Genomic DNA, 24705 nt, shown 5'->3' with positions numbered 1-24705 from the left:
GTACACATAGGGGAAACTGCCACTTTTAAACCAACAGACTTCGTGAGAACTTCCTCACTATCACAAGAACAACATGAGGAAAACTGCCCCCATGATCCAATCACCTTTCTTGACACAGAGGGATTATAACTCGAGATGAGATTTGGGTGAAGACACAGAACCAAACCGTATCACAGCTAGACTCAAAAGAAAGAAACCTTCTGTAAGCCAGGGACTTGCCCCATAAGAGAAAGTGGCTGCTACTACTGCTCCAGATTGTTAGGATTACCTATGAAAATTAATAATAATTATAATGACTCCAGGGTGAAAGTCACAGTAGATTATGGGAATAATTCTAAGCTATATATCTAATAGTTTTTCCTTAGGATACTCTCCCAGAACTAGCTTAAGACAACTTAGTAATACCTACTCCGCAACTGCCAAACTATAAGGTAATTTGAGAGTTCAGGTATATATACTCATATATATACCAGGTTTATATATATGGTAGGTGTGTATATTTCACAAAAGGTCAAATTTTGGCAAACGGATACATGCAAACACAAAAAGGACAACTTTCATTTTCACACAATTTCAAAACTTAATTTCTGCTGGCTTTTCCCTAGACTTCTTCCCACTATCTTATTACTTCAAATGAATTGTATTTGAAGGCTTCAGAAAACTTTACTGAGATTTTTGTCAGTGCAGTAAGTGTTGCTGTGCCTAACGAAGTCCTCAAGTCACAAATTTTGTTTTCTTTGCAAGCACACTTAGTATGCTCATTAAAATGAGGACCTGTGCAATTCTGATGTTGCCTTGTTTTGTTTTGTTTTAATGATGTTGATTCTGTTTCCCAAAGTCTAAACCACTCCCAATTCAGAAACCATGTTCTGAATTTCCTCTACCAAGAGGCAGTGACATTACATATACTATCTCATTTAACGTCCACATCATAATATGAGGTGAAGTAGGTATTATCTTGATTTCACAGAGGGAAAAAAGGACAATCCATCAGCTTCAGAACTTGCCCTACAATCCCAGAGCTAGTAGGTGGAGAAGCAGGTATTTGATTTTGATTGTTTGATTCCAAAGTCTATTCTCTTCCAACAAACCATTATTGTCAAAGGGAAAAAATTAAAAAGGAGTGCCAGCCTGTATCCTACTACATTACAGGAGGAAAAGAACAGGCTTATCATCTTTAAAGGCAAACAGTTCCAGAGCTGTTTGTGCTCAAAAGTAATCGGGCGCCAAGTATCCTGATTGAAGGGGGATAATCAGTAATTTGCTGCTGACAAGCAACCACTTACACCTCGCACTGCCCCCATGTTTCCTGCTGTCAAGAACTGACCTCCCAGCACTCCTTCACATTCCGCAGCCTGAAGCACCCCATTCATGCTCTTCTGCACCCAAGCTCCTGCCACCACCCACCCCAGAGAAGTCTCAACATCCGCTTCCTTGCCCAGTGCTCTTTTCCACAACCTCTTAACCTCCAGTGACCTCTTCTCTGTAATTCACACACCCACAAGGACACTAAAAGTTCAAGCTATCTAACCCCTTTGCTTTTGCTTTTTGGCAATCTTTGTATTCAACTCTAGTTCACTCCTAATCTTATTTCCCACAGTGGTTATCTAAAAAGAATTACCGTCTTTCTCTCAAGAACCCAGCCCCAAGCTTCCCCTCACTCTTACCAGATGGCCCGGCCTCCTGACTCTGTGAGAGAAATTCAAGACTCTCTGATCAGTACTGTCTTTATTCATTCTCTTCAACTTGTCTCCTGTCTCAGAAAAGGGGCCCTCATCCTCTCAAAAGCTAACAACTCCACAGTAAGCCTCTAACCTCATTTCTCTCTCTTCTCCCTCTCTCTCTTTCCCTCTCTGTTATTTTTATCATCACTCCTCCCTCCTCACAATGCTGATTCTCCTTCCTTTTGGTCTGCAAACTAGCTCCAAGCAAGGGCCCTACGATCCTAATGAGGTCCAAGGAAGAGAAAAACATGGAGCTATGGAAAGGAAGAGGAGATTTACCTGATACGCTGCTAGCACTATGCAAAGCTCTTTAATGCTCACAATATCCCATGAGAAAGTCACATGTAAAATTCTCAAATCTATTGCCATTCGCCACATTTTCCAGATAGGAAAACTGAAGTATACAGATTAAATAGCATGCATGGTCACAGAACTAATGACTTGCAGCACTAAATTTTGAATCCAAATTAGCTGATCTGAAATTTATACACTTTTCCACTACTGTAGGTATAGCCCCATAGCACCATCCCCTCATCCTAAATTTAACATATTAAATTACCTCCAGGATATTTAATACTAAGGATTTTTTTTTTTGGAATCTCAAGTTTAACACATGTCAAAACTAAATTCACAATTCTGTTCCACCCCTAGATGCCCTGGCACATACGAATACATAAATGTGCTGGTAACACCATTCTCCTAGTAACATGAGCGAGGAATAATCTTCAGTCCTTCCTTCCATATACCCAATCACCAAATGCTGCTGATTTCTCTCCTCTACCCTTCTTACATACCCATATAAGGATCTGACTTCATCTCTGCTGTCATATTACATTAGTTCCCCAGCTTATGTGGCTCTAACTCATTGTATGTAGGGACGCCAGAATAAAATTCCTAGAGGGCACCTCTGATCATGTCATTATCCAGCTCAAAATCCTTAAATGGATTTTTTAAAAGGGTCCAAACTCCATACTGCAAATAATTTGAGGCCTCCATGATGTGGCCAGAAGGTACGTGCCTAAGTAACTTAGCCCAAGATGCTACTATTTCTAATCTCAAGCTTTGCACCTCGAAACTACTGCACATTCCTGTAATTTTCCCATTTCCGTGTATTTCTTTTACCTATATTTTCTGTCTGCATCATACCTAACCATTAGGACTCAGTTCAAATAACCTCCTCTATTTAGGCATCTTCTGATGTCCCCAGTTGGAAGTCTCTTCTCTGGCTCTGATACTGTCACAGCATTTTGTCCTTACTGTACCTAAAGCACTGGGCACATTCTCCTTAGCATTATATTGATTAGATGATAGTTATTTTTTTGACCCCTCTTCTATTTTGTAAGTGTGACAAGAATACAAGATGATTTGATTCATGTTTGCATGAACCCGGAGGTTCTTTGCACTCAGAAGACACTCGTGATTGGTAGAGAAGTTTAGGGAATCCAAAGTCCACATCAGTATGAACTAAGTAAGTCATACTTTGTATATCATTATAATTTGAAAAGCTGTTTTCTTTTTCATCGCTGGGAAATTTGCACAGCATCGGCACTGGCTCATGAAAATCATCTCTTATTCTAAAGATGTACACTTAAAACAAAACCTATTCTCAGCCTGTGAAGGACAAGGTGGCAAGAAATGACTAGGTTTCCCTACAAACAAGTGGCACTTACAGCTTTGGTGGCTGCGCTGGCATAACACTGGGAATCAGGGATCTGGTCATTCAAAAGGCACACTGCAGGAATAGACTAAAACGGTACAACCCTCCAACTGTGCCTTCTTCTGCATAGATCACAAGTCTACTGTTGATTTTTTGTTTTGTTTTGTTTTGAGACAGAGTCTCACTCTGGTGCCCAGGCTGGAGTGCAGTGGCACGATCTCAGGTCACTGCAGCCTCTACCTCCTGGGCTAAGGTGATCCTCCCACCTCAGCCTCTCAAGTAGCTGGGACTACAGGTGCATATCAACATGCCGGAATAATTTTTGTATTTTTAGTAGAGATGGAGTTTCCCCATATTCCCCAGGCTGGTCTCGAACTCCTGGGCTCAAGAAATCCACCTGCCTCGGCCTCCCAGAGGGCTGGGATTACAGGCGTGAGCCACCACGACCAGCCAAGACTAGTGTTTAAAGCAGTGTTTCCACAGGCTGCATGAGACACCAAGGATCTCCATAAAATTAAAGGATCCTAGGACCACCACCCAGGGGAGTTTGCCTTAGTTCAGGCCTGGGGTGGAGCCCAGAAATCAAATTTCTAAGGCTCCCCACAGCTGATTCTGATGCTAGGCAGTCTGGCAACTCCTGACTTTGGGAAATAAAATGCATGCTTTGTGTGAGGAATTAAAGATTTAAACTATATTTAAGTAGGAAAGTGTATATTTCAATAAGATTTGTAAGGATCATCTTTCCTTCTTTACTTGAAGTTCATGTGTATTTCAATGGCAGAAATAGTACTCTCAGCACTGAGATGCTATCTCTGAGTCCCAAAAATCAAGCATGACACCAAAGCTCTTCTCTCCACTGCCCCCTGAATCACAACTCACCAACTATCCTGAATTCTATCCCTGACAAAGAAATTACTCCAAATTCACCTGTTTTTTTTAAGCCTCCTATTCCTAGATAACTATCCAAGGCAAACGTTTCTTTTACTTCTTACGCCTATGATTCAACTCTCTTCTTGTTTTCAAATTTCTCTTTCTCTACTTTGCTTCCTTTTCATCCCCAAATGTCTTCCTCTTTGCTCATATGTTTGTCCTTACTTTTTTGCCAGTGAGTTCCATTAATTTCTGAGTGTCTATATCCTGCCTCCTAACTCACTTCTAACAGATACAATCTCCAGGGCTATTGCCTTTCTGGTCCAAACATTTTATGTCAAAACTGAAACTATATTTTTATTATTTCATTCACATTTTAAAAAGTGTTCTCTTGATGCATAAGAATTTTGTGATGTATGTAATCTCTGACTCACTGTGAACTAGCAAAGACTTCCATGTTACAATTCATCACATATATGGATGCTAGAAGAAACCTCCTAAAGCGCAACTGCAATCAAAAGCCTTGAGTGTTTTTTGAGAACCTGCAAATTAAACTCCAGACTACATAGCAAAGTGTTCGATAATATTCTCTGGTTCTCAATCCTTACACTCCAGCTAAGAGGATATCACATCCTGGTTTTCTTCAATATCACATATGTCAAGGTAATGAAAACTCAAGTGTACAATCAGACTAAGTATGCCCAAGCAGGAAAAGAAGTCTAATGATCCAGAGCAGGAGGACAAATAGAGAATCTGGAAAATTCTCCAATGCTCTAAATGCATTTAAAAACAAAAAACAAACAAACAAACAAACAAAAAACTAGTGCTGGTGCAGCCAGTGTGCATCAGAGATCACTTACTCCTTTTGCACCAAATGGTTTCAAATCCAGAATTAGGTCAGTATCTGTGGGATCATATAAATTTGATTAATGGAGAATAAACCAAGCTTCACTTCACATGCAGTTTGTTGTAACACCAACATCTTTAAATTACAGATATCTGTATATTAAAAGTATTACAGAAAAATATCTGAATAATTGTGACTCCTTGTATCTCCGTAACACTTGTCGTAGTTTAATATATCGTGAACTTACGTGTTTTATCATCTAACTTCTCTGACAAGAATACAAAACCCTGGCCGGGCGCGGTGCCTCAAGCCTATAATCCCAGCACTTTGGGAGGTCAAGACGGGCAGATCACGAGGTCAGGAGACCGAGACCATCCTGGCTAACACGGTGAAACCCCGTCTCTACTAAAAAGTACAAAAAAAAAAAAAAAAAAAAAACTAGCCAGGCGAGGTTGCGGGCGCCTGTAGTCCCAGCTACTCAGGAAGCTGAGGCAGGAGAATGGCATAAACCCGGGAGGCGGAGCTTGCAGTGAGCTGAGATCTGGCCACTGCACTCCAGCCTGGGCGACAGAGCGAGACTCCGTCTCAAAAAAAGAATACAAACCCCCTTGGGGTGAGCATTTATTTCTGTTTTGCACAATGATGTATCTTCAGCACCCAACATGGCACCTGACAAATTCTCGGTGCTTGGTAAATACTTACTGAGTGAATGAACAAGTAACCTCAAAGTCAAAGTTGACAACCTAAGAGCCAGTTATCAAGGTTCTGGTACTCATGTGACTTCAGAAAATCATTTCACCCCTGGGTCTAAAGGAAAACATTAGCATTATCTCCCATGCTCACCAAAATCTCTTTCTACTCCAGTATACTAAATTTGTGATTTGCGAAACCAAGCCAACATTTCTAAGTCAGAAGTAGCATTTTCTGATCATTCAGAAAAAAAAAAAAAAAAATCAACAGCTCATGTCGTTCCTCCCCACCCTCACATGTGCATAAAGAAAGTAAGAGAAAGATCCTAGAACTATAGAAATGCAACTCCCAGAGAGAAAGAAGTAAACTACTCCACACCAAGAAAACACCTATGGTACAATACCATCCTCAAAGGCTATTTTAAAACTGATGAAGAATTTATATGACAGTATATTAAACATAAGGTAGAGAAACTCCACAAAGAAAACTAGGAAAATACCAAAAAAGCAGGGCCAGTGGCTGAACTTTGAGAAATGATCTATTACTAGTGACCTCTTTCCAATTAATGAAAGTGGAAGCTGTGCACGTAACACCCACAAAGGCCATCACTTATTTTTCTAGAGTCTGATGTTAACCAATAGGCACCCAACAACGCCTAGTCTATCTTGACTATGTTCTCTTAGCATAATAAGCTTTGTTTTTACACCATTCAAAACAATTGTGACTTCACTGTCATTGGTTGTTTAACGTTGGTGTCCTCCAAAAAAAATTTAAACTACCTGTGCCACTCATTGTGGCTTAGATCTGGTTGATACTTGAGTATTTACTGAATAAATGAGTTGTACAACCAGGAAATGCAGGCACAGACAAGTTTAACAGGGAGGCAAGAGAAAGCTACAAAGCCGGTTTCTGACTCTAATCCCTATCGGCCTTTGGCTTTAACAATGTCGCTCTTACAGAAAAGCAAAAAACCTATCGTATTATTCGTCTTCAATAACACTCCACCATGCTTCATAGAGTGGATCCTGGGTGGTTCAGGTGGACCAGCTTCATCACTGTTCTGCCCATATCCACAAATGCGCCAGCAATATTGCTTTTGGGGTTACCAATACGTTTTAGACTATGTTAATTCAAAACTATAAAACTTGCAAATAATTAGGATCAAATATATATTTCTGCATCCCAAATTAGCATGCGTCATCAGCATTTATTCCGCTATCTGATTATTTTGTTGAGATTATTTTTTACTAACCATAGATAAAAGTCCTCCTTGACTCTCTATCCACCTCCCTAAAATAAGACTTTTTTAAAATCATGTTATTTTAAATGAGGGTATTGTTACCACCTTATCCTTTAGTTTGTATACTCCATGAGGGCAAAATTTGGACCACCTTTTTCACAAGCACAGTTCTTGTCACATAACAGGTAGTCAATAAATATTGAACAAATATAAAAAGAGAATAAATTTTTAGCTCTGGTTTAAAATTTATTTTAATATTTATAAATATTTTTTAAACTTTTTTTTTTTTTTAATTTTTGAGATGGAGTCTCTCTCTGTCCCCCAGGCTAGAGTGCAGTGGTGCAATCTCGGCTCACTGCAACCTCTGACTCCCAAGTTCAAGTAATTTTCCTGCCTCAAACTCCCAAGTAGCTGAGACTACAGGCACACACCACCATGCCTGGCTAAATTTTCTATTTTTAGTAGAGACAGGGTTTCAGCATGTTGGCTAGGCAGGTCTCGAACTCCTGACTTCAGGTAATACACCTGCCTCGGCCTCCCAAAGTGCTGGGATTACAGGTGTGAGCCACCACGCCCAGCCAAAAACTTGCTCTAAATGATTCTAAAGTACATGTAAAAATTACATATGTACGTGCATGTGTGTAAATATATGACCTATTACCCTCTGAAAATTTAGATTAGCATACTGAAAAGACCATAGTAGATATATTCAAGTAAGTACATATATAAATATAGTTATATATATATATATGGTTTTTCTGTTTGTTTGTTTGTTTGAGATGCAGTTTCACTCTTGTTGCACGAGCTACAGCGCGACGGTACAATCTCGGCTCACCGCAACCTCTGCCTCCCAGGTTCAAGCAATTCTCCTGCCTCAGCCTCCCAAGTAGCTGGGATTACAGGCATGTACCACAAGCCCAGTTAATTTTGTATTTTTAGTAGAGATAGCTTTGTATTTTTAGTTTCTCCATGTTGGTCAGGCTGGTCTTGAACTCCTGACCTCAGGTGATCCACCCACCTCTGCTTCCCAAAGTGCTGGGATTACAGGCGTGAGCCACCACGCCCAGCCAATGCATATATTATTTTTCATGTAAGGCTCTAAAATTCTATTTACCCTAAAGTGATTCATTTCTGTAAAAGTTTAATAGGTTTTGCAGGGGGGCATTATTCACTCAATAAATATTTATTAAATCTTTGCTACAAATAAAGCCCTAAAGTACTAAGAAGGAATAGGAATACGAGTAAAACTGTCAGACCTCAAAGAGCATATAATTTGCTACAGGTGATAAGCAAGTGAGCCTTCTGTACAAAAGACTGGGCTTTTTTTCGTTGGGCAGAACAAAGTCACAAAAAAAGAAATGAGGTTTTAGGGGATTAATATCTATCAATAAGTTAAAAGTTAAATGTCTTTCCAGGCTTGTGACATGACAAGATTTCAGGTTATTTTTTACTCAAAGCCTAAAACATGAAACACCTAAGCTTTTGAATTTCAAATTAAGTCAAATAAAGTGCTTCAAAATACACAGCTAATATGATAAAAGTATCTCTCTTGAGTAGCATGTTTTCTTTAAGAGAGGAACACCACCTGAAATGTGCAACTTTCCCAGCTGCTTCAATCATTAATTGTGGGTGGTTTCTGTGTGGGTACAAAAATAAGGGTGGTTTAAAAAAAAAAAACAAAAGGAAAACAATAATACAATTGTCCAACTGAGAGCTATTAAAAAGTAAAATATGCTTCCTCTGCAGAGTTAAAAAGAAAATGTTATTTGTATAAACAATTTAGGCATTTAGAAATGTTCCATTTTAATACACAACTTCCTGTTTTATATAACCACATTTAAGTGGTTGTAATGAGGATCTGTAAAAACTGATGGATATTGTTTTTGATTCAGCAAATGAGAAGGTAGTTTACTTCCTTGAATTTAATAAAGTATCACAGGTCTCTTTTAGAAGAGTTCAGTTGTGGTTGATAATGGCATTGCCTTTGGTTTAGAAATTTTTCCTAAAAACACCCAAGAAGAATCTCATGGCTACAAACAACTTCACCTTTTCTTTTTTTTTTTTTTTTTTCTTTCCTTAAGAGACAGGGTCTCAACATGTTACCCGGGCTGCAGTACAGTGGTGTGATCATAGCTTAATGTAACCTCAACTTCTGGGCTCAAGGGATCCTCCAGCCTCAGCCTCCTGAGTAGCTAGGTCTTTAGGTGCATGCCACCATGCCTGGCTAAATTTTTACTTTTTATAGAACTGGGGCCTCATCCAGGCTGGTCTGGAACTCCTGGTCTCAAGCATTCCTCCCACCATGACCTCTGCAAGCACTAGGATTATAGGTGTGAGCTATCACACCCGCCCAGTTCTACCTTTTGTATCACAATATCACTAGACAAATATTAAGAGTAAACTGTAAAAATGCATATTTGTAGCTCAGGACCAAATTCTGAAGAAAATTTTCACTGAGGTATTTTCAATAATTTAATCATTGAATTAGCTTAAGTCAAAAAAGAAAATAGGCCCTTTTGTAACAAAAATTATTAATGATCTTTTGAATGTATTTTCTGCATTTATTATGGCAGTTATGATTTTTAACCTGAAACAAAGGCTATTATCTCTCAAAGGGTTTCTACACTATAGAGGAATCCTTTCAAAATACATAAAGTAAATTGTTTCCCATACTTTCCACCCTAGACTATATTCTTATTTCTCATTTGGGAAACAGAATCAAATATTACCTTTCCATTTGACCTAACAGACGCATCTTCAAAGTGAGTGAAAATTTTATGCCTTTTCTACACAGTCACTCTTCTGACAAAGAAACTGAAGGAGATTTTCCAGCCACTCCCTTGAAAAAATTCTTCTTGACACCCTCAAATCAGGTATCCAAGATCACTCTCAGGTTTCTATCTACAAATCAAGGTGAGTCACCTCACCACAGTAACCCACTGATGCACACCCAGCCTCAGAGAGGTAACAAACAATAAATATTTGCACCTCGGCAAAGCACTGCCAGCACAGGAAGACAGAGTAAAGCTCCTGTGACTTGAATTTTCACTATTTTAACCTTCTATACCTTCACCTTTCAACACATTCTCCTAAAGACAGAACAAGAAAATGTCAGGTGCACCTCAGCCAATGCTGTACACAAAACTTGGTTCAGGTTTGAGCTCTCATCCATCAATCAGTACATATACAATTTGTACAAATATTTTCATACAAAAGTTTCTTTTTAAAAATGCAACATGCTCTTCGTGTTTTGTTTTGTTTTGTTTTGTTTTTTTGAGACAGAGTTTCGCTTTGTTGACCAGGTTGGAGTGCAATGGTGAATTCTTAGCTCACTGCAACTTCCACCTCCTGGGTTCAAGCGGTTCTTCTGCCTCAGCTTCCCGAGTAGCTGGGACTACAGGCATGTGCCATCATGCCCAGCTCATCTTTGTATTTTTAGAAGAGATGGGTTTTTGTCATGTTGATCAGGCTGGTCTTGAACTCCTTTCGGAGGCCTAGACAGGCGGTCTTGAACTCCGCCTGTCTAGGCCTCCGAAAGTACTAGCACTGGGATTACAGGCGTGAGCCACCATGCCTGGCTGATGCTAACTATTAAGCACTATCCTTGTTGCTATGTCTGCATATCTACATTCAAAACGGAGTAAACAAGGGACCAGCAATACATTAGTTATGTCAGAAATAGCTGGGGGACTGTTAAAAAATACAGTTTGATTCAAACTACTTAATTTACTGACTCATTTCTCCCCTCAGAATTTGGAGCTATTACCTTAGTTGACAAATGGTAGTGTATTGCCTGTCACCACCACAGGAATTTTCTGTTTAGGTGTGTCTACAGGAATGAAGTCTCCACCAAAAATATTTACTAGCAAAGTGACTCTCCTTCTTGGTAAATGTTTAATCTCTTGAGTCCAAAGCTCATACTGTTCAAGACTTTCCTCAGAGTCTAGGTCATCATACAACATCACTAACCAAGCTGTTTATGCACAATTGCAACTGGACTTTCCAATGGTTTCCAAGATTACATAGAATGAATAAACTTTGCCTCATATTAATGACTAACATTTTTATTGGCACTAGTTCAGTTTGACTAACAATATCTAACTTTTTTTTTTTTTGAAACGGAGTTTTGCTCTTGTTGCCCAGGCTGGAGTGCAATGGCGCGATCTCAGCTCACCGCAACCACCCCCTCCCGCGTTCAAGCTATTCTCCTGCTTCAGCCTCCCAAGTAGCTGGGTGATTACAGGCATTTGCCACCACGCCCAGCTAATTTTGTATTTTTCATAGAGATGGGGTTTCACCATATTGGTCAGGCTGGTCTCGAACTCCCAACCTCAGGTGATCCACCTGCCTCGGCCTCCCAAAGTGCTAGGATTACAAGAGTGAGCCCCCGAACCCGGCCATAATATCTAAATTTTTAAAATAAAACCTAGAGGTCTTCTCATTTTTAATCTTTGTTTTAAAATTATTTCAAATTGTAAGTACTAAATACAAAAACAAAATAGAGTAACTTGCATACTCCAGCTTTGGTGTGGATAAAAATTCTCAAGTGATGTGCTAAGACTTACAGTCTTTTATTATCCTATATACTAATGTGCTATATCAATGTAGCTAAACAACCCATCTCATAGGCAGGTTCATAGTAGTATCTTTGGACATCCAACCATTTAAACTAACCCACCATAAACAATGTTTTCAAAAGAATATGATTTTAGTTTCTGCACAAATAACCTTTTATTTCCTATCAGTAAAGTTTTAAGGCTGGACAAATAACTCATATTGGAAGATTATCAGTTCCCATGCAAGAGTGTGCTCCAGGACTGCTGCAATGAGTATTGTTTCTGTATTTACACACATATTACTTTGTGTAATTATAGTTACATAATGGTACCTTTTGTATTTGATCTACCCCTATAAATGTATGATATGAGAGGTGCCTTGAATCTATCTTATACCGGTTTATAGTCACTTTCTTCCCCTCCATCACCGATTTCTGAGCCCCACGTGTCTAGCACTGTACTCCTAACTCAATGTCTTCCTTAGTTCAAAAAACCAAAGCCAAATAAAAAGTGGGCAGTTAGTGCAGCTGTGGGAAGTTAAGCAGATGGGCTCAATAGGCCACTTCCCACTCACCGAGCACTGCAGTGAGCAGATGAAAGGGAAAAGGCCAAAGCTCACCTGCAGCTCATTTATCCTTAGCGAAGGGAGGGCAATGGCCTCTTGATGCTCTTCAATGAAAAGGGAGATGCTAAAAAAAAAAAAAAGTACAGGACACTACCCTGCTTGGGACTTCAGTCCTGACCTACTCTCTGAGCCACAGGAATTCCCCACTGGGTCTTGAACAACGAATCCCATTTTGCCTCCTTCCAAACCAGCACTGTGTCACTGGCACAAAACAAAACAAAACAAAGAACCCAGCAAGCACAGGCCAAAAGGGTAGGGGCAGAGGGAACTGGTGAAGGGCTGGGGCAGATGTACAGGCCAGACATGGGCCTACACATCAAACACACTCCCAGAACAACTTTCATAATTAGGAAATTACACTGATATAGTAACACAACCTTCTCTTCCTTACTTGGCCACAAACCTTTTTTTCATTCTCTTCCACTGTAAGCACAATGAAAGCAGACATCTTTATTCATCTTCCTATTGCCTTCCTACCCATTCCCACCACGCCTTACACACAGAAAGCCTGCCAATGTCTTACTTTTCAAGTCCTTTTGCGCTGACATGACCCACATACAGAAGATGAGCTTCTTTGTAAGTCACAGGATTTTGTGGCTATGTCATCGGTAGGTCTCAAGCCTACTCCAGCTGAGAGTGTGGTGGGGCTATTGCTCGCTGTTCAGAGTCACAGCTGTCCCTACCTCATTCCCCTTTCATTAAATCAGAGCAACAACAAAGTCGTTGGAACTCAGGCTTCAACAAGGCAAAGACAGCGGAAACGCTGTACCTTCCCACGTAGAACTGAAGCCAATGAAGGAGGATAAGCGTGATCCTTGTGCTCCACCCACTCCAGACACACACGTTAGTCCCAGGGATACATTTTCCAGTTCCTTGTCCTTGGTAGAACAGCTTGGGATAATCTCATAATCTTCATGTCAGCCATGATTCTTCAGAGCCTCTTACTACTACTTTATTATCTACACAATTTATTTTTAACCATTTAGAGTGTATGTAGGAGCTCAGGTAAAGGGCAAAAAGTGTTGAATAGGATATTGAAACGTATTTATATTTTTATATGTTTAATATGTGTTCCAGAAATATTTTATACTTATAAGTCATTTTGCTCTAAGTTTTCCTAATAGCGTTGCTATTTAAATCAGATTCCCAGTGCAAAGGGGTTAAATAAATCTCCTGATTTAAAATTAGCAAGCAATATTACATTTACTTGTGTAGATTCTTCATCTCCTGATCTCCAACCTGAGATTTAACTTCTCAAAGCCCATATAGCATGAGAATGTAATGTAATATTCATTGCTTATAAGCCTTCACCTGCTGATCAATTCACACCTCTAGAATCTAATCTGCAACAGCTGCACAACAATGTTCAATTAGCCAAAGTGGAAAGAGTCAAACACGCCACTGTTGAGCTATCAAGTTCGCTACAACTTGGGGAAATTATCTAACATCTGCCTAGAAGGTTGCATAGCACAGTGATTAAAAACCCTACATCTGCAGTTACTACATACATGTGTGACTTCAAGATGACTTTTAAGTAAGAAGCTTAATGGAAATGGAAACATACAGAAAGATGTTTACTGTACTCTTAATAATAACAGGTAAAGGGTCAACCAGAAGTAACCTGAACATACTATAGGGATTATTTCATAAATTCATGTATATGAACCTGATGAAATAAATTCATGAAGTCATTAAAATTATATCATCTGTGGAAACCCAGGAGTATTTGCTATAATTCTCTTTCCAAAGAAAAAAATACCAAATTACATATATCATTGTATTAGAAAAATATGTATATAAGTGAAAAAAATTAAAGTTTATGAGGAAAATTATGTCATTTATTCAACAATTTATCTGAGGGTCTACTATGAAGATCCAGGTCAAGTGAAAAGGCCAAAAGGGTTAAAAAAGAAAAAAATCTGGCTTCTGCCTCCATGGAATTTATAGCTTAATATAACTAAGTGAAGGCTGGGCACAGTGGTTCATACCTGTAATCCCAGCACTTTGGGAGGCCAAGGCAGGTGGATCACCTGAGGTCAGGAGATCGAGACCAGCCTGGCCAACATGGGGAAACCTCATCTCTAATAAAAATACAAAAATTAGCTAGGCCTGGTGGCATACGCCTATAATCCCAGTTACTCAGGAGGCTGAGGCACGAGAATCACTCAAACACAGGAGGCGGAGGTTGCAGTGAGCCGAGATCATGCCACTGCACTCCAGCCTAGGTGACAGAGCAAGACTCTGTCTCAAAATAAACAACTAAGTGAAAATAACTGTTATGTAAATATGTGGGTGTAGCTTTTCTAAAAATGCTAATATATTTGTATTTTAGTAATATAATCTAGGCTTTTACCTGGCTAAGTGTATACTACAAAGCCTATGTTGAGGACCAGACATTTATAACACAAATGTCAAGAAATGACAAGCAAAAGGACCACTATTGTTCCAAATGTTGGCAGTGCATGATCCCTAATGCTGCCCTTCCCCAGCTCTCCTGTGAGGAGGAAGATGTCATGCATGTGGGAGGGCTCTCCCTTATTCCTGGAGGCACTTTAACTATACCTCAGGCAAGTAACAGGCATGGCTGGGACCATCTTTCATCACAAAACTGAGGGCTGAAGGAGACCAGCCACTCCACCCTCCCCTCAAATTAACTAACACTACTAAAAAAAGCAAGCAAAGAGAATGACCACTGGGCATGTATCTGCTCAGAAAGACTGCCAATATGATCACAATGATGTATGTATCGTGTAAATTTCATATGCAGAGAGCTTGTCTAAGGACTCTGTACCCTGCCCAGCGATTTCTCCAAAAGGAGCTCTTGTGAATGCAGGCAAGCTAAAACCACATATTGAAGCCGAAACTCATTCAGCTTAACTTCTCCTGAGAGCCTTTTTTTGTGGGGGTAACATTGCCCTTTTGTTTCACAGCAAGGTCTGTGCTAGGACTTGCTACTTAGATAGTCAAAGCTAATGAAATATACTGTCTAGAAATACAGACATAACTGGTAGAACTACAGAAGAAAAAGAAAGGGCAGAGGAAGAAGAGGAATGTGATTGTGGAGAGGTATGAAGGGGATTATAAATCCCAGCTTCTCAGAGCATGGTCCACGGACTAGGAGCATGGACATCACCTTCAAATCTATTAGAAATGAGAATCTTACATGCAACCCAAGACCGGCAATTAATAAGATTCCAGCTGGGCACGGTGGCTCACATCTGTAATCCCAGCACTTCGGGAGGCTGAGGTGGGTGGATCACGAGGTCAGGAGTTCAAGACCACCTTGACTAACGTAGTGAAACCCCGTCTCTACTAAAAATACAAAAACAAAATTAGCTGGGCGTGGTGGTGGGCACCTGTAATCCCAGCTATTGGGAGGCTGAGGCAGGAAAATTGCTTGAATGTGGGAGGCAGAGGTTGCAGTGAGCTGAGATCGCACCACTGCATTCCAGCCTGGGTGACAGAGCACGACTCTGTCTCCCAAAAAACAAAACAAAACAAAAAAAATTTCCAGGTGTTTCCTATAGACATTAAGGTTTGGGAGTCACTGTTCTCAGTGTTTGTAATATCATATTTTTATACCTGGAAGTAGGGTACACTTAGTAATATCCTCTAAAATATACATACATATTTAATATACTCTTTTCAGTACATGACATATCTGGAATCTAGCCTACAAAGGGACCACACATCTACAAACTGGAAAATGGAGGGGTCTTTAAAAGGTGGCGGTGGAGGGAGTTACAAGAATCAGACCTTCAAACAATAGAAAGTCAGAGACAGATAAAACTTCAAAGATATAAACATGACCTCTTCATTTTATGGGAGATGAATCCTTCTGATTCAGAAAGGAGCATGCTTTCCCCAGGGACAGATTGCCAAATTACTAAGGCAACGTTAGATTAGGGTTCAAGTCTCCTGATCCCCGGTAATGTTCTGCATCCTGCAAGAACACGGGTTTAGGGAATCGTGACTGATTTGTTTTCTTTAAAAACAAATATTCAAGTTAAAAAAGAAACCAGTATGAAGAAAAAAATAGTAAGGTAATTTTTAAAACCAGTGCCTGGTAAATTTAATAGTAGATACCTAATATATATATTTGTTTGAATGAATAATTCAAAGCAGGGATGACCTGAGTTATAGAATGATTCAGTCATTTCCTTATGGGGAAAAAAAAAAAAAACAGAGTTTCGATTTTAAGCAATTTATAATATTTTCTTTAGGCCAGGCACGGTGACTCACGCCAATAATCCCAGCACTTTGGGAGGTCGAGGCAGGTGGATTACCTGAGGTCAGGAGTTTGAGACCAGGCTGACCAAAATGGTGAAATCCTGTCTCTACCAAAAATACAAAAATTAGCTTGGCATGGTGGCAGGTGCCTGTAAGCTCAGCTACTCAGGAGGCTAAGGCAGGAGAACCACTTGAACCCAGGAGACGGAGGTTGCAATGAGTCAAGATTGCACCACTGCACTCCAGCCTGGGCAACGGAGTGAGGCTCTGTCTCAAAAGGAAAAAAAAAAAAAATTATTTCATAGAAACCCAAAATCACCCTTATAGTATCGTCAAAGTCAGAAAATATTTTAGATGTTTATTATTTAGGTGTGTGTCTATTTGATTTCAGTAAAATAAATATTAGAAGTAGAACTTTCTAAAACAGTAGTACTTACCGATACTAATTTCATCATCTGTTTCAGCATCACCAATACATTCAAACTGGAAATCTTGTAATGACTGGGAAAATTTCTGCACTGCCATAGACAGATCTGTAATTAAAAGTTAAGCAAAAAAACCATAAGGTGAGGTTCCATTGAATCCTGATGAGTTTCCAAATATAACATTATAAAACTTTGATTTTTTTATTATATTAACCATAATCCTTTGAAATACCAGTTTGACTAATTTAACCAAAATTTAAAGACACTATAAATACCGAAAATGAATCTGGTCAGTTCTATACAGTGGAGATTTACTGCTTTAAGAGAGTTTTGGTGGCAGATGTGTATTATCTGAAAGCCAGTTTACCAAAGCCTTTATCAACGAACTACCACTCGCTGACCATAAATGGAGCATTTTTATTTTATTTTATTTCAAGTTCCGGATACATGGCCAGGATGTGCAGGTTTGTTACATAGGTAAATGTGTGTTATAGTGGTTTGCTGCACCTATCACCCATCACCTAGGTATTAAGCCCAGCATGCATTAGCTATTTATCCTGATGCTCTCCATCCCCCACACCTCCCCCTGGCCAAACAGGCCCTAGTGTATGTTGTTCCCCTGCTGTGGCCATGTGTTCTCACTGTTCAGCTAATGGAGCATTTTTTCGTGTAAATAAAAAAAAAAAGAAAAGAAAAGAAAAGAAAGAAAGAAAAAAAAAGAAGGAATGCTTCTGAGCTTGCTGGTGAAGGGAAAAAAGCCAACGGTTGATTAGAAAGAGTCACCAATAATATTCTGTACAAACAGTGGAAAAGTAGAAAATGTGTTTTTATCAATAAACTAACAATTTTGGTCAAGAAGGTAAAAGATGACCTGAAAGGCTGTTTACAAATAACTTCGAGACTCAAGCTAAACATACTCTCCAATCCTGACTTCAGTCTGAACAAGGCCCAGAGTCTGACTAAACCTAGAAAAAGAATTCTTTATTTATGGGCAGAAAAAGAAAAGCCCAGAATAATAAGAAGTAAATCCCTGGGAGTCAACAGCCCAGGATGCAACCTAACCGAGTGATTAAGAATGCAGACTCTGGAGCCAGGCTGCCTGGGTGGAAATCCAAGCCCCACCACTTACTTGCTATGTGACCTTGGACAAATTATTTAACTCCTCTGGGCCTCTGTTTCCTCACATAGTCAAGCACGGCATAACAACATACACCACAGTAGTTCCACTAGACTATACTGTAGCTGCCCTACGTAGGTGCATCTCTTTTTAAATCTTTTATACCATATTTTTACTGTACCTCTTCTATGTGTGGATATGTTTAGATATACATACTTACCATTGTGTTACAACTGCCTACAGTATTCAGTACAGTAACATGCTGTAAAGGTTTGTAGCCTAGGTGGGATAGCCTACTTCACCGTACGGAAAGATAAGTAGTAGGCTATACCACCTGGCCTTGTGTAAGTATACTCTATGATGTTTGTACAATGACAAAACAGCCTAAGGATGTTTTTCTCAAAATGTGTTCTTGTTGTTAAGCAATACATAATTATATATAAAATGGGAAGACGGCATAACCATCTTATAGAATTGTTTTGAGGATTATATGAGTTAATATTTGCAAAGCGTTTAGAACCATGTCTGGCACTTAATAAAGCCTACTTAAGTCTAATAAATAAAAATAAATCCACTTCACAGTGCAGCATCAGGAAAATCTTAAAGAGCCCATCTCTCAGAGCTACTCTGATCATTTATGTCAACCCAGTCACAGATGTCTACACCAATAAGAAAATAGACTTTTCTGGAACTCACTCTACACTTCACTTAACAGTGTCTCTTGTGTGAGATCAAGTCTAATACCTGAGTCCTTACATTTAATCAAGTAATAGGAACTGATAAATTCTCCCTCTTTGGCCAAATTTGAGTCAGGCTCCTTCAAGCCCTCTTCTTGACTAGGCGTCCACCTTGTCCCTGACCCTTGCTGGGCCTGCAGAGCCTAGTTTTAGCAAGGATTCTACTAAGTCAGTCTAGAAAGAATCCCCTACCCTCAATATTTGTTCAAATTCCTCATCCCCCACCTTTCTTCAGTAAGAATCCTACTCCCATCAATGTCACTTCTTAGTCATTTTCCATCCACCCAATCCCCCCATCCTGCTCCTTGGCCATAAATTCCCACTTGTTCTTGTTGTATTTAGAGTTGACCCAGATCTTTCTCGTCTACTGACATAGTCTTTACACCTGTCGTGATAGTCCTGAATAAAGTCTTCCTTATCATTTTTACAAATGTCAAAATAATTTTTATTTAACAGAATAATTGTGGTCCTATGCCTAGACATAACCCCAGAACTTACTGTGGCAGCCCCTACAGTCATGAAACCCCAAGTCCAAGTACCTGTCAACGTGGGCACTCAAGAGTGAAAAGGTCTCCAAACACGAAGGTCACATTTTGTACCACTGTCAGCCAAGGACCTACCAACACACTCACCAAGGACAATTCCGTAGACCACCGACTTCAAATTTCAGACAGGCTTTTCTTTTTAAACACACATTAGACAGTTTCATTTTTAATTCTGGGTACTCTCCCTGAGACTTAGGAAAACCATTCCATTTAACAACCCTTTATTTTTATATGTAGTATACAAATATGTAGTATACAAATATACAAGTACACAAATATACAAATAAATATGTAGTATACAAATAAAGGCCTTATGTTCTGCTGGATTTGAAGCCCCAAATGTAAATCCTACAGCAGAATTGAGACTGGGGATACATGGGCAGATCAAGATGCTTGGGAACCCTGCAATGGATATCCTTCCTTCTCTCCCCTCACCACCACCAAGAGTTCCTCTGAACTTCCCTCAAACCCAGATGAGCCTATTTGGAAGCTCTGTCCTAGGAAACTCATGACACAATCTCCATTTCTTCCCAGACAGTTCTTGACTTCCCATGGCCTTGCACCTTGACCGAAAAAGGTAATCTGTTTTGTCCCTTCACAGAGATCACTGTGAATGCACGACAGTAACTCCCATCTCCAAACAAGAATACAGTGGCCCACTCATAGGCTACCCTGCCAAGTTACTGAGTATGAGCACTGAAGGCAGATTAACTGGGTTAGAATCCTGCTTCTACCAATAATTAAGTGTCATGACTGTGGGTAAGTTTCATAGCCTCTCTGTACCTCAGTATCCCATCTGTTAAGTAGAACCACTCCTCAGGGTTATGGTGAGGAGAAAATGAATTAATATAGATAAAGAACTTAGAACAGTATCAAACACATAGAAAGCACTCAGAACATGTTGACTATGTCCATGTTCAATATCAAAGAAAGGAAAAATAAAAATTTCAGTTATGAAGATGGCAACTCTTGGACCTTAGATAACCTTGGAAAGTGCTCAAGACAATCTGCTGATAGCAGTTTCAGATTTTCTCGCTACACTGCAAAGCCATCAAGCCATGACAGTATTATTGTTCAGCATTTCTGTGTAAGAGATGGGCATCTATTTCAACTCCTGATGGAATCAAGAATGCATGAACAATCCTTTCACAGTCCTTCCGGAAGCATAATGAGAGACAGGATTATAAAAGAAAATATGGCTCTCAACTAGTTCAAATGATAGTTCTAAGAATGAAGGGGAAGTCTCAAATATGACACATTTTCAACTTCAAATGTGTTCGGGTTCTTGATCTTCTTCCTATTTATTCTCATTTTCCTAATGCCGAAGTAATGATGAGGTCAAAAAAACCATCAAGGTAAAGAACTTATGTTATGTTCTGGCAGTAATAATGATCAATCTCTAAAATGAGGAATCCAGCTCATGCTTTTAATCTTGGCTCCATCTCCTACTGAGTGTGCAATTCTGAATTAGAAAGCCCAACATCTTCCCATTAATTTAAAATCACACGAGACACAATATTTTCCTAATTGTCTAACTAAAGTTTCTAAACCATGACCAGGCACAAAAAACAGAAGAGCTGTTTCTAAAACCTTTTAAATAAAGTTCATCCACATCATAATAGAAAGACCTCTATTTTAAAACCTAATAATTTTTTTAATTTGTTGTTGAATTTTAAAGTATCATACTAAAGAGTCAAATTTTTCTCTTAAGTATAAGACAAAAGATCCCATGCCATCAAAGAATCTAGTTTAGACAGGGGTATCTCTCCCTATTATTACCCAACATTCATTTATTGGTGAGCAAGCTGTGTACAGTAAAGATGCTTGACATGCTCCCACCCCCACCCCCCCCACACACACACCACATCCTTCCCATTTGCCTGACTGAAAGTTAAGCATCAAGCGTCTGCACATGCATTCACATTATCACCTGAAAGAAGTTATACTGGGCTTTAATTAGTCAACTATGTTTTCATATCAAAGAGTTAACCACCAGCTTCCATGATTAGATGATGTTAATGAAACATTAAAACTTCATTTCATTAGAGGAATACAAAACACCTATGATTAAATAAATATTTAGTTACAACTTTTCTTGCACACAGACTTAAGAACCGAGGTCTCCTTGTTATTTTGGAGGTGTTAATGGAATTGCTTTTACAGTGTTAGTTACGGAAGTGGGCTATATATATTTATGTCAGAACAAGTACAACCAGTGGTATAAGGTAGTTCTTCCTAAAATCCAGCTTCTCTGGGAATGGATCTAAGGAAGACTCACAGGAGCAATTTGTCTAGATATATGTGTTGTAGAATTCTCGTCTTTTCACAACCATGCAGAAGGCAGACATTATAAAGCAATGAGAATACAAAGGTTAAAATAGAATGTATCCTTCCCTCCTAAAGGGCGCAGTCCCATAGCGGGGTGAGGCATGTAATTAATCGTAACAGAGGGCGATCGATAAATTGTTTGACAGAGATTAATAACAACAGTACCTAGTACCTGATACTTTTGTAAGCATTTAATATAAATTAACTCATTAGTCCTCACAATAGCCACAAGAACTAGATGCCATCACTCCCATTTTACAGATTAAGAAACTGAGGCACAGATAAGTTAAGTGACTTCCCCAAGGTCACACAAACTAAGAAACAGCAGAACCAAAATTTCAACCCAGGGCGCCAGCTCCAGAATACCCACTTCACCACATTGCAACACAGTTTTGCACATAGACCTTAAATAAAGGTGGCAAATAAAAAGGCACAATTAGTTTGGATTGAGTGTGCAGGGGTAGAGTTGTTAGAAGACTCACTAAGAACAGGGACTTGAAAGATGCAACAATGTACCAGAAAGACTAAAACTATATGTCTAGAATCTTCCAAAGGGTAGCTTCCACATACATACTCAACCATGTCTCTAAAGACTCACACCAAGCTAAGGTACTGGTTATTGTCTGAAACAAGCCTGCTATTCTTTTGTATGTATGTTTTTATTGTCACTTCACCTACTTAGAACATACTTTTCTCCCATTCTTCATTGTCAAAAAAGGCCCTTTTTCAAGATTTCTCTCAAGTCCTCCTCAAGTCCTCCTCAAGTCCTCATTTTTTCCAAAAAGCTCTTTCTGACCCCTTTCAACGTGACACTATCTCTGCCTTTAACTCTCCATTATGTTGGGACTCTCTGGTGATGCTTTCACCTTTATCTCAGTGATTTGTAAACCTAACCTACCCACCTTATTTTAAGTTGTATATTAATGGTAGGAAACTACCATCTATGAATACTACCCAAGCATCCAAGACCCTACCTTGTAAACAACAGCTCTTTTGTTGAAACCATCAATTTCTGCAAATTGGATAAATACTCCAAGCCCCTGGATGTCTTTTACCCTCCCTTCTTTCCTTTCACACTCTTACAAGCCCCTAATGTGGCTTTTACAGTCACTTGTAAAACATGAGTTATTCACTTTCAGAAATAATGATGATGACCACAATGTTTTAGTACTTACAAGCAGCTTTAATGTATGCTTTCAATAACAACAGCAATAGTGTTGGCAAGATGTCTTACTTTTTCAAAGTTCTTACATACTTAAATCTTACACAAAGCTATGAGGGCCAGTGCTCTGAAAAGTTAAATAATAACTTGCCTGGAGTCTAAGAGCTGGACTCCAACCTGAATAGCTTTTCTGCTTCCCAAACTGAGTGCTCTTTCATGGCATATCATAGTTAATTGCCAAAGAATGATGGGCATTAAAACTGGGAGGGGTTAGGCACCGTGGCTCATGCCTGTAATCTCCATGCTTTGGGAGGCTGAGGCAGGAGGACCACTGTAGGCCAGGAGTTGAAATTGAACCTGTGCAACATAGCAAAACCTTAACTCTACAAAAAATGATTAAAAATCAGCTGGGTGCAGTGGCTTGTGCCAGTGGTCTTAGCTACTTAGGAGGCTAAGGTGGGAGGACCACTGACTAAAGGAGTTCAAGGTTACAGTGAGCTGTGATAATACTATTATACTGCAGCCTGGGTAACACAGTGAGACTTGTCTCAAAAAAAAAAAAAAAAAAAAAAAGAAAAGAAAAAAGAAGAAGAAGAGGAGGAGGAGGAGGAAGAGGAAGAGGAACTGGGAAGGCTATGAGCCTTATAATATTTAATGAATCCTTTACCTGCTATATAAATTTTAAAACAGCAAGACTCTATATGTTGGACTTTATGAGAGAGCTAGCTATGCCGAGCATGGAATAATCTAGCAACAAATGTACATAAAATGGTCATTATAAAACACCATGTTAAAAGACAAAGGAGCTGGGCACGGTGGCTCACACCTGTAATCCCAGCACTTTGGGAGGCTGAGGCAGGTGGATCACTTGAAATCAGAAGTTCGAGAACAGCCTGACAAACATGGGGAAACCCCATCTCTACTAAAAAACACAAAATTTAGCTGGGCACAGTAGTACACACACCTGTAATCCCAGCTACTTGGGAGGCTGAGGCAGGAGAATTAACTTGAACCCGGGGGGCGGAGGCTGCAGTGAGTCAAGATCATGCCACTGCACTCCAGCCTGGGTGACATAGCAAGACTCTGCCTCAAATAAATAAATAAATAAAATTTTAAAAAGACAAAGGAAATGTATGCTCATTCCTCTATTTTCTAATGCCACACTGAATAACATCTTAGGTTTTAGGCTTCTTGAAGGTAGGTATATATTCTTCATCTCTTTCTGCCCTTAGTGCCTAATAGAAAGCAGCTACCTGAAAAAGAGTGAAAGAAAGAAATGTAAACTAACTGGCAAAACATTCTTAACATTAAAAATTCACTATAAACAGCCGGGCACAGTGGCTCACGCTGTAATCCCAGCACTTTGGGAGGCCAATGTGTGTGGATCCCCTGAGGTCGAGAGTTCAAGACCAGCCTGACCAACATGGTGAAACTCCATCTCTACTAAAAATACAAAAAAATTAGCTGGGCGCGGTAGCGCATGCCTGTAATCCCAGCTACTCGTGAGGCTGAAGCATGAGAATTGCTTGAACCTGGGAGGCGGAGGTTGCAGTGAGCCGAGATGGTGCCATTGCACTCTCGCCTGGGCAACAAGAGCAAAACTCTGTCTTATTAAAAAAAAAAAAAAAAAAATCACTATAAACTACTGAAAAGCCTGTGGTACTAAAAATGCACACGAATATAACGGAAAGCCTTAATAAAAAGCACAGTACATTACACAGTAGAGTAATGTACTGAGTAAAGTACATAACAGAATATGTCAAGGAAACACCAAGTAAGCCTTGCTTTTTTAATAACTGCAGTTATGTTTTTAGTGTGCTCTCAGGAACTATAAGGGTCAGATTGTTAAATTGAGAAAAGTCGGAAGAGAAGAATACTGGGTGTGGCAAAGTATAAGAAAAACACAATGGAAATTTGCCAGTAAAAAAATATTCCTATCACTTACTTGAACA

The 24705-nt window shown here is 39.4% G+C and overlaps 1 protein-coding gene across 2 annotated transcripts in view; it reads right to left on the bottom strand.

Annotated features, from left to right (window-relative positions):
- Nucleotides 1–24705, bottom strand: part of ARHGAP42 (Rho GTPase activating protein 42) — a 314274-nt gene that overhangs the window by 214412 nt on the left and 75157 nt on the right. For both annotated transcript variants that reach the window (XM_038005287.2, XM_073020535.1), the window contains exon 2: nt 16877–16972. In XM_038005287.2, coding sequence (XP_037861215.2) covers nt 16877–16972 — 96 coding nt within the window. The remainder of the gene's footprint in view (nt 1–16876; nt 16973–24705) is intronic.

This window comes from Chlorocebus sabaeus, chromosome 1 (assembly GCF_047675955.1).
Source record: "Chlorocebus sabaeus isolate Y175 chromosome 1, mChlSab1.0.hap1, whole genome shotgun sequence".
NCBI lineage: Eukaryota > Metazoa > Chordata > Mammalia > Primates > Cercopithecidae > Chlorocebus > Chlorocebus sabaeus.
Note: the sequence above shows the minus strand (reverse complement) of the source record. Positions and strands in the feature narration are given on the sequence as shown.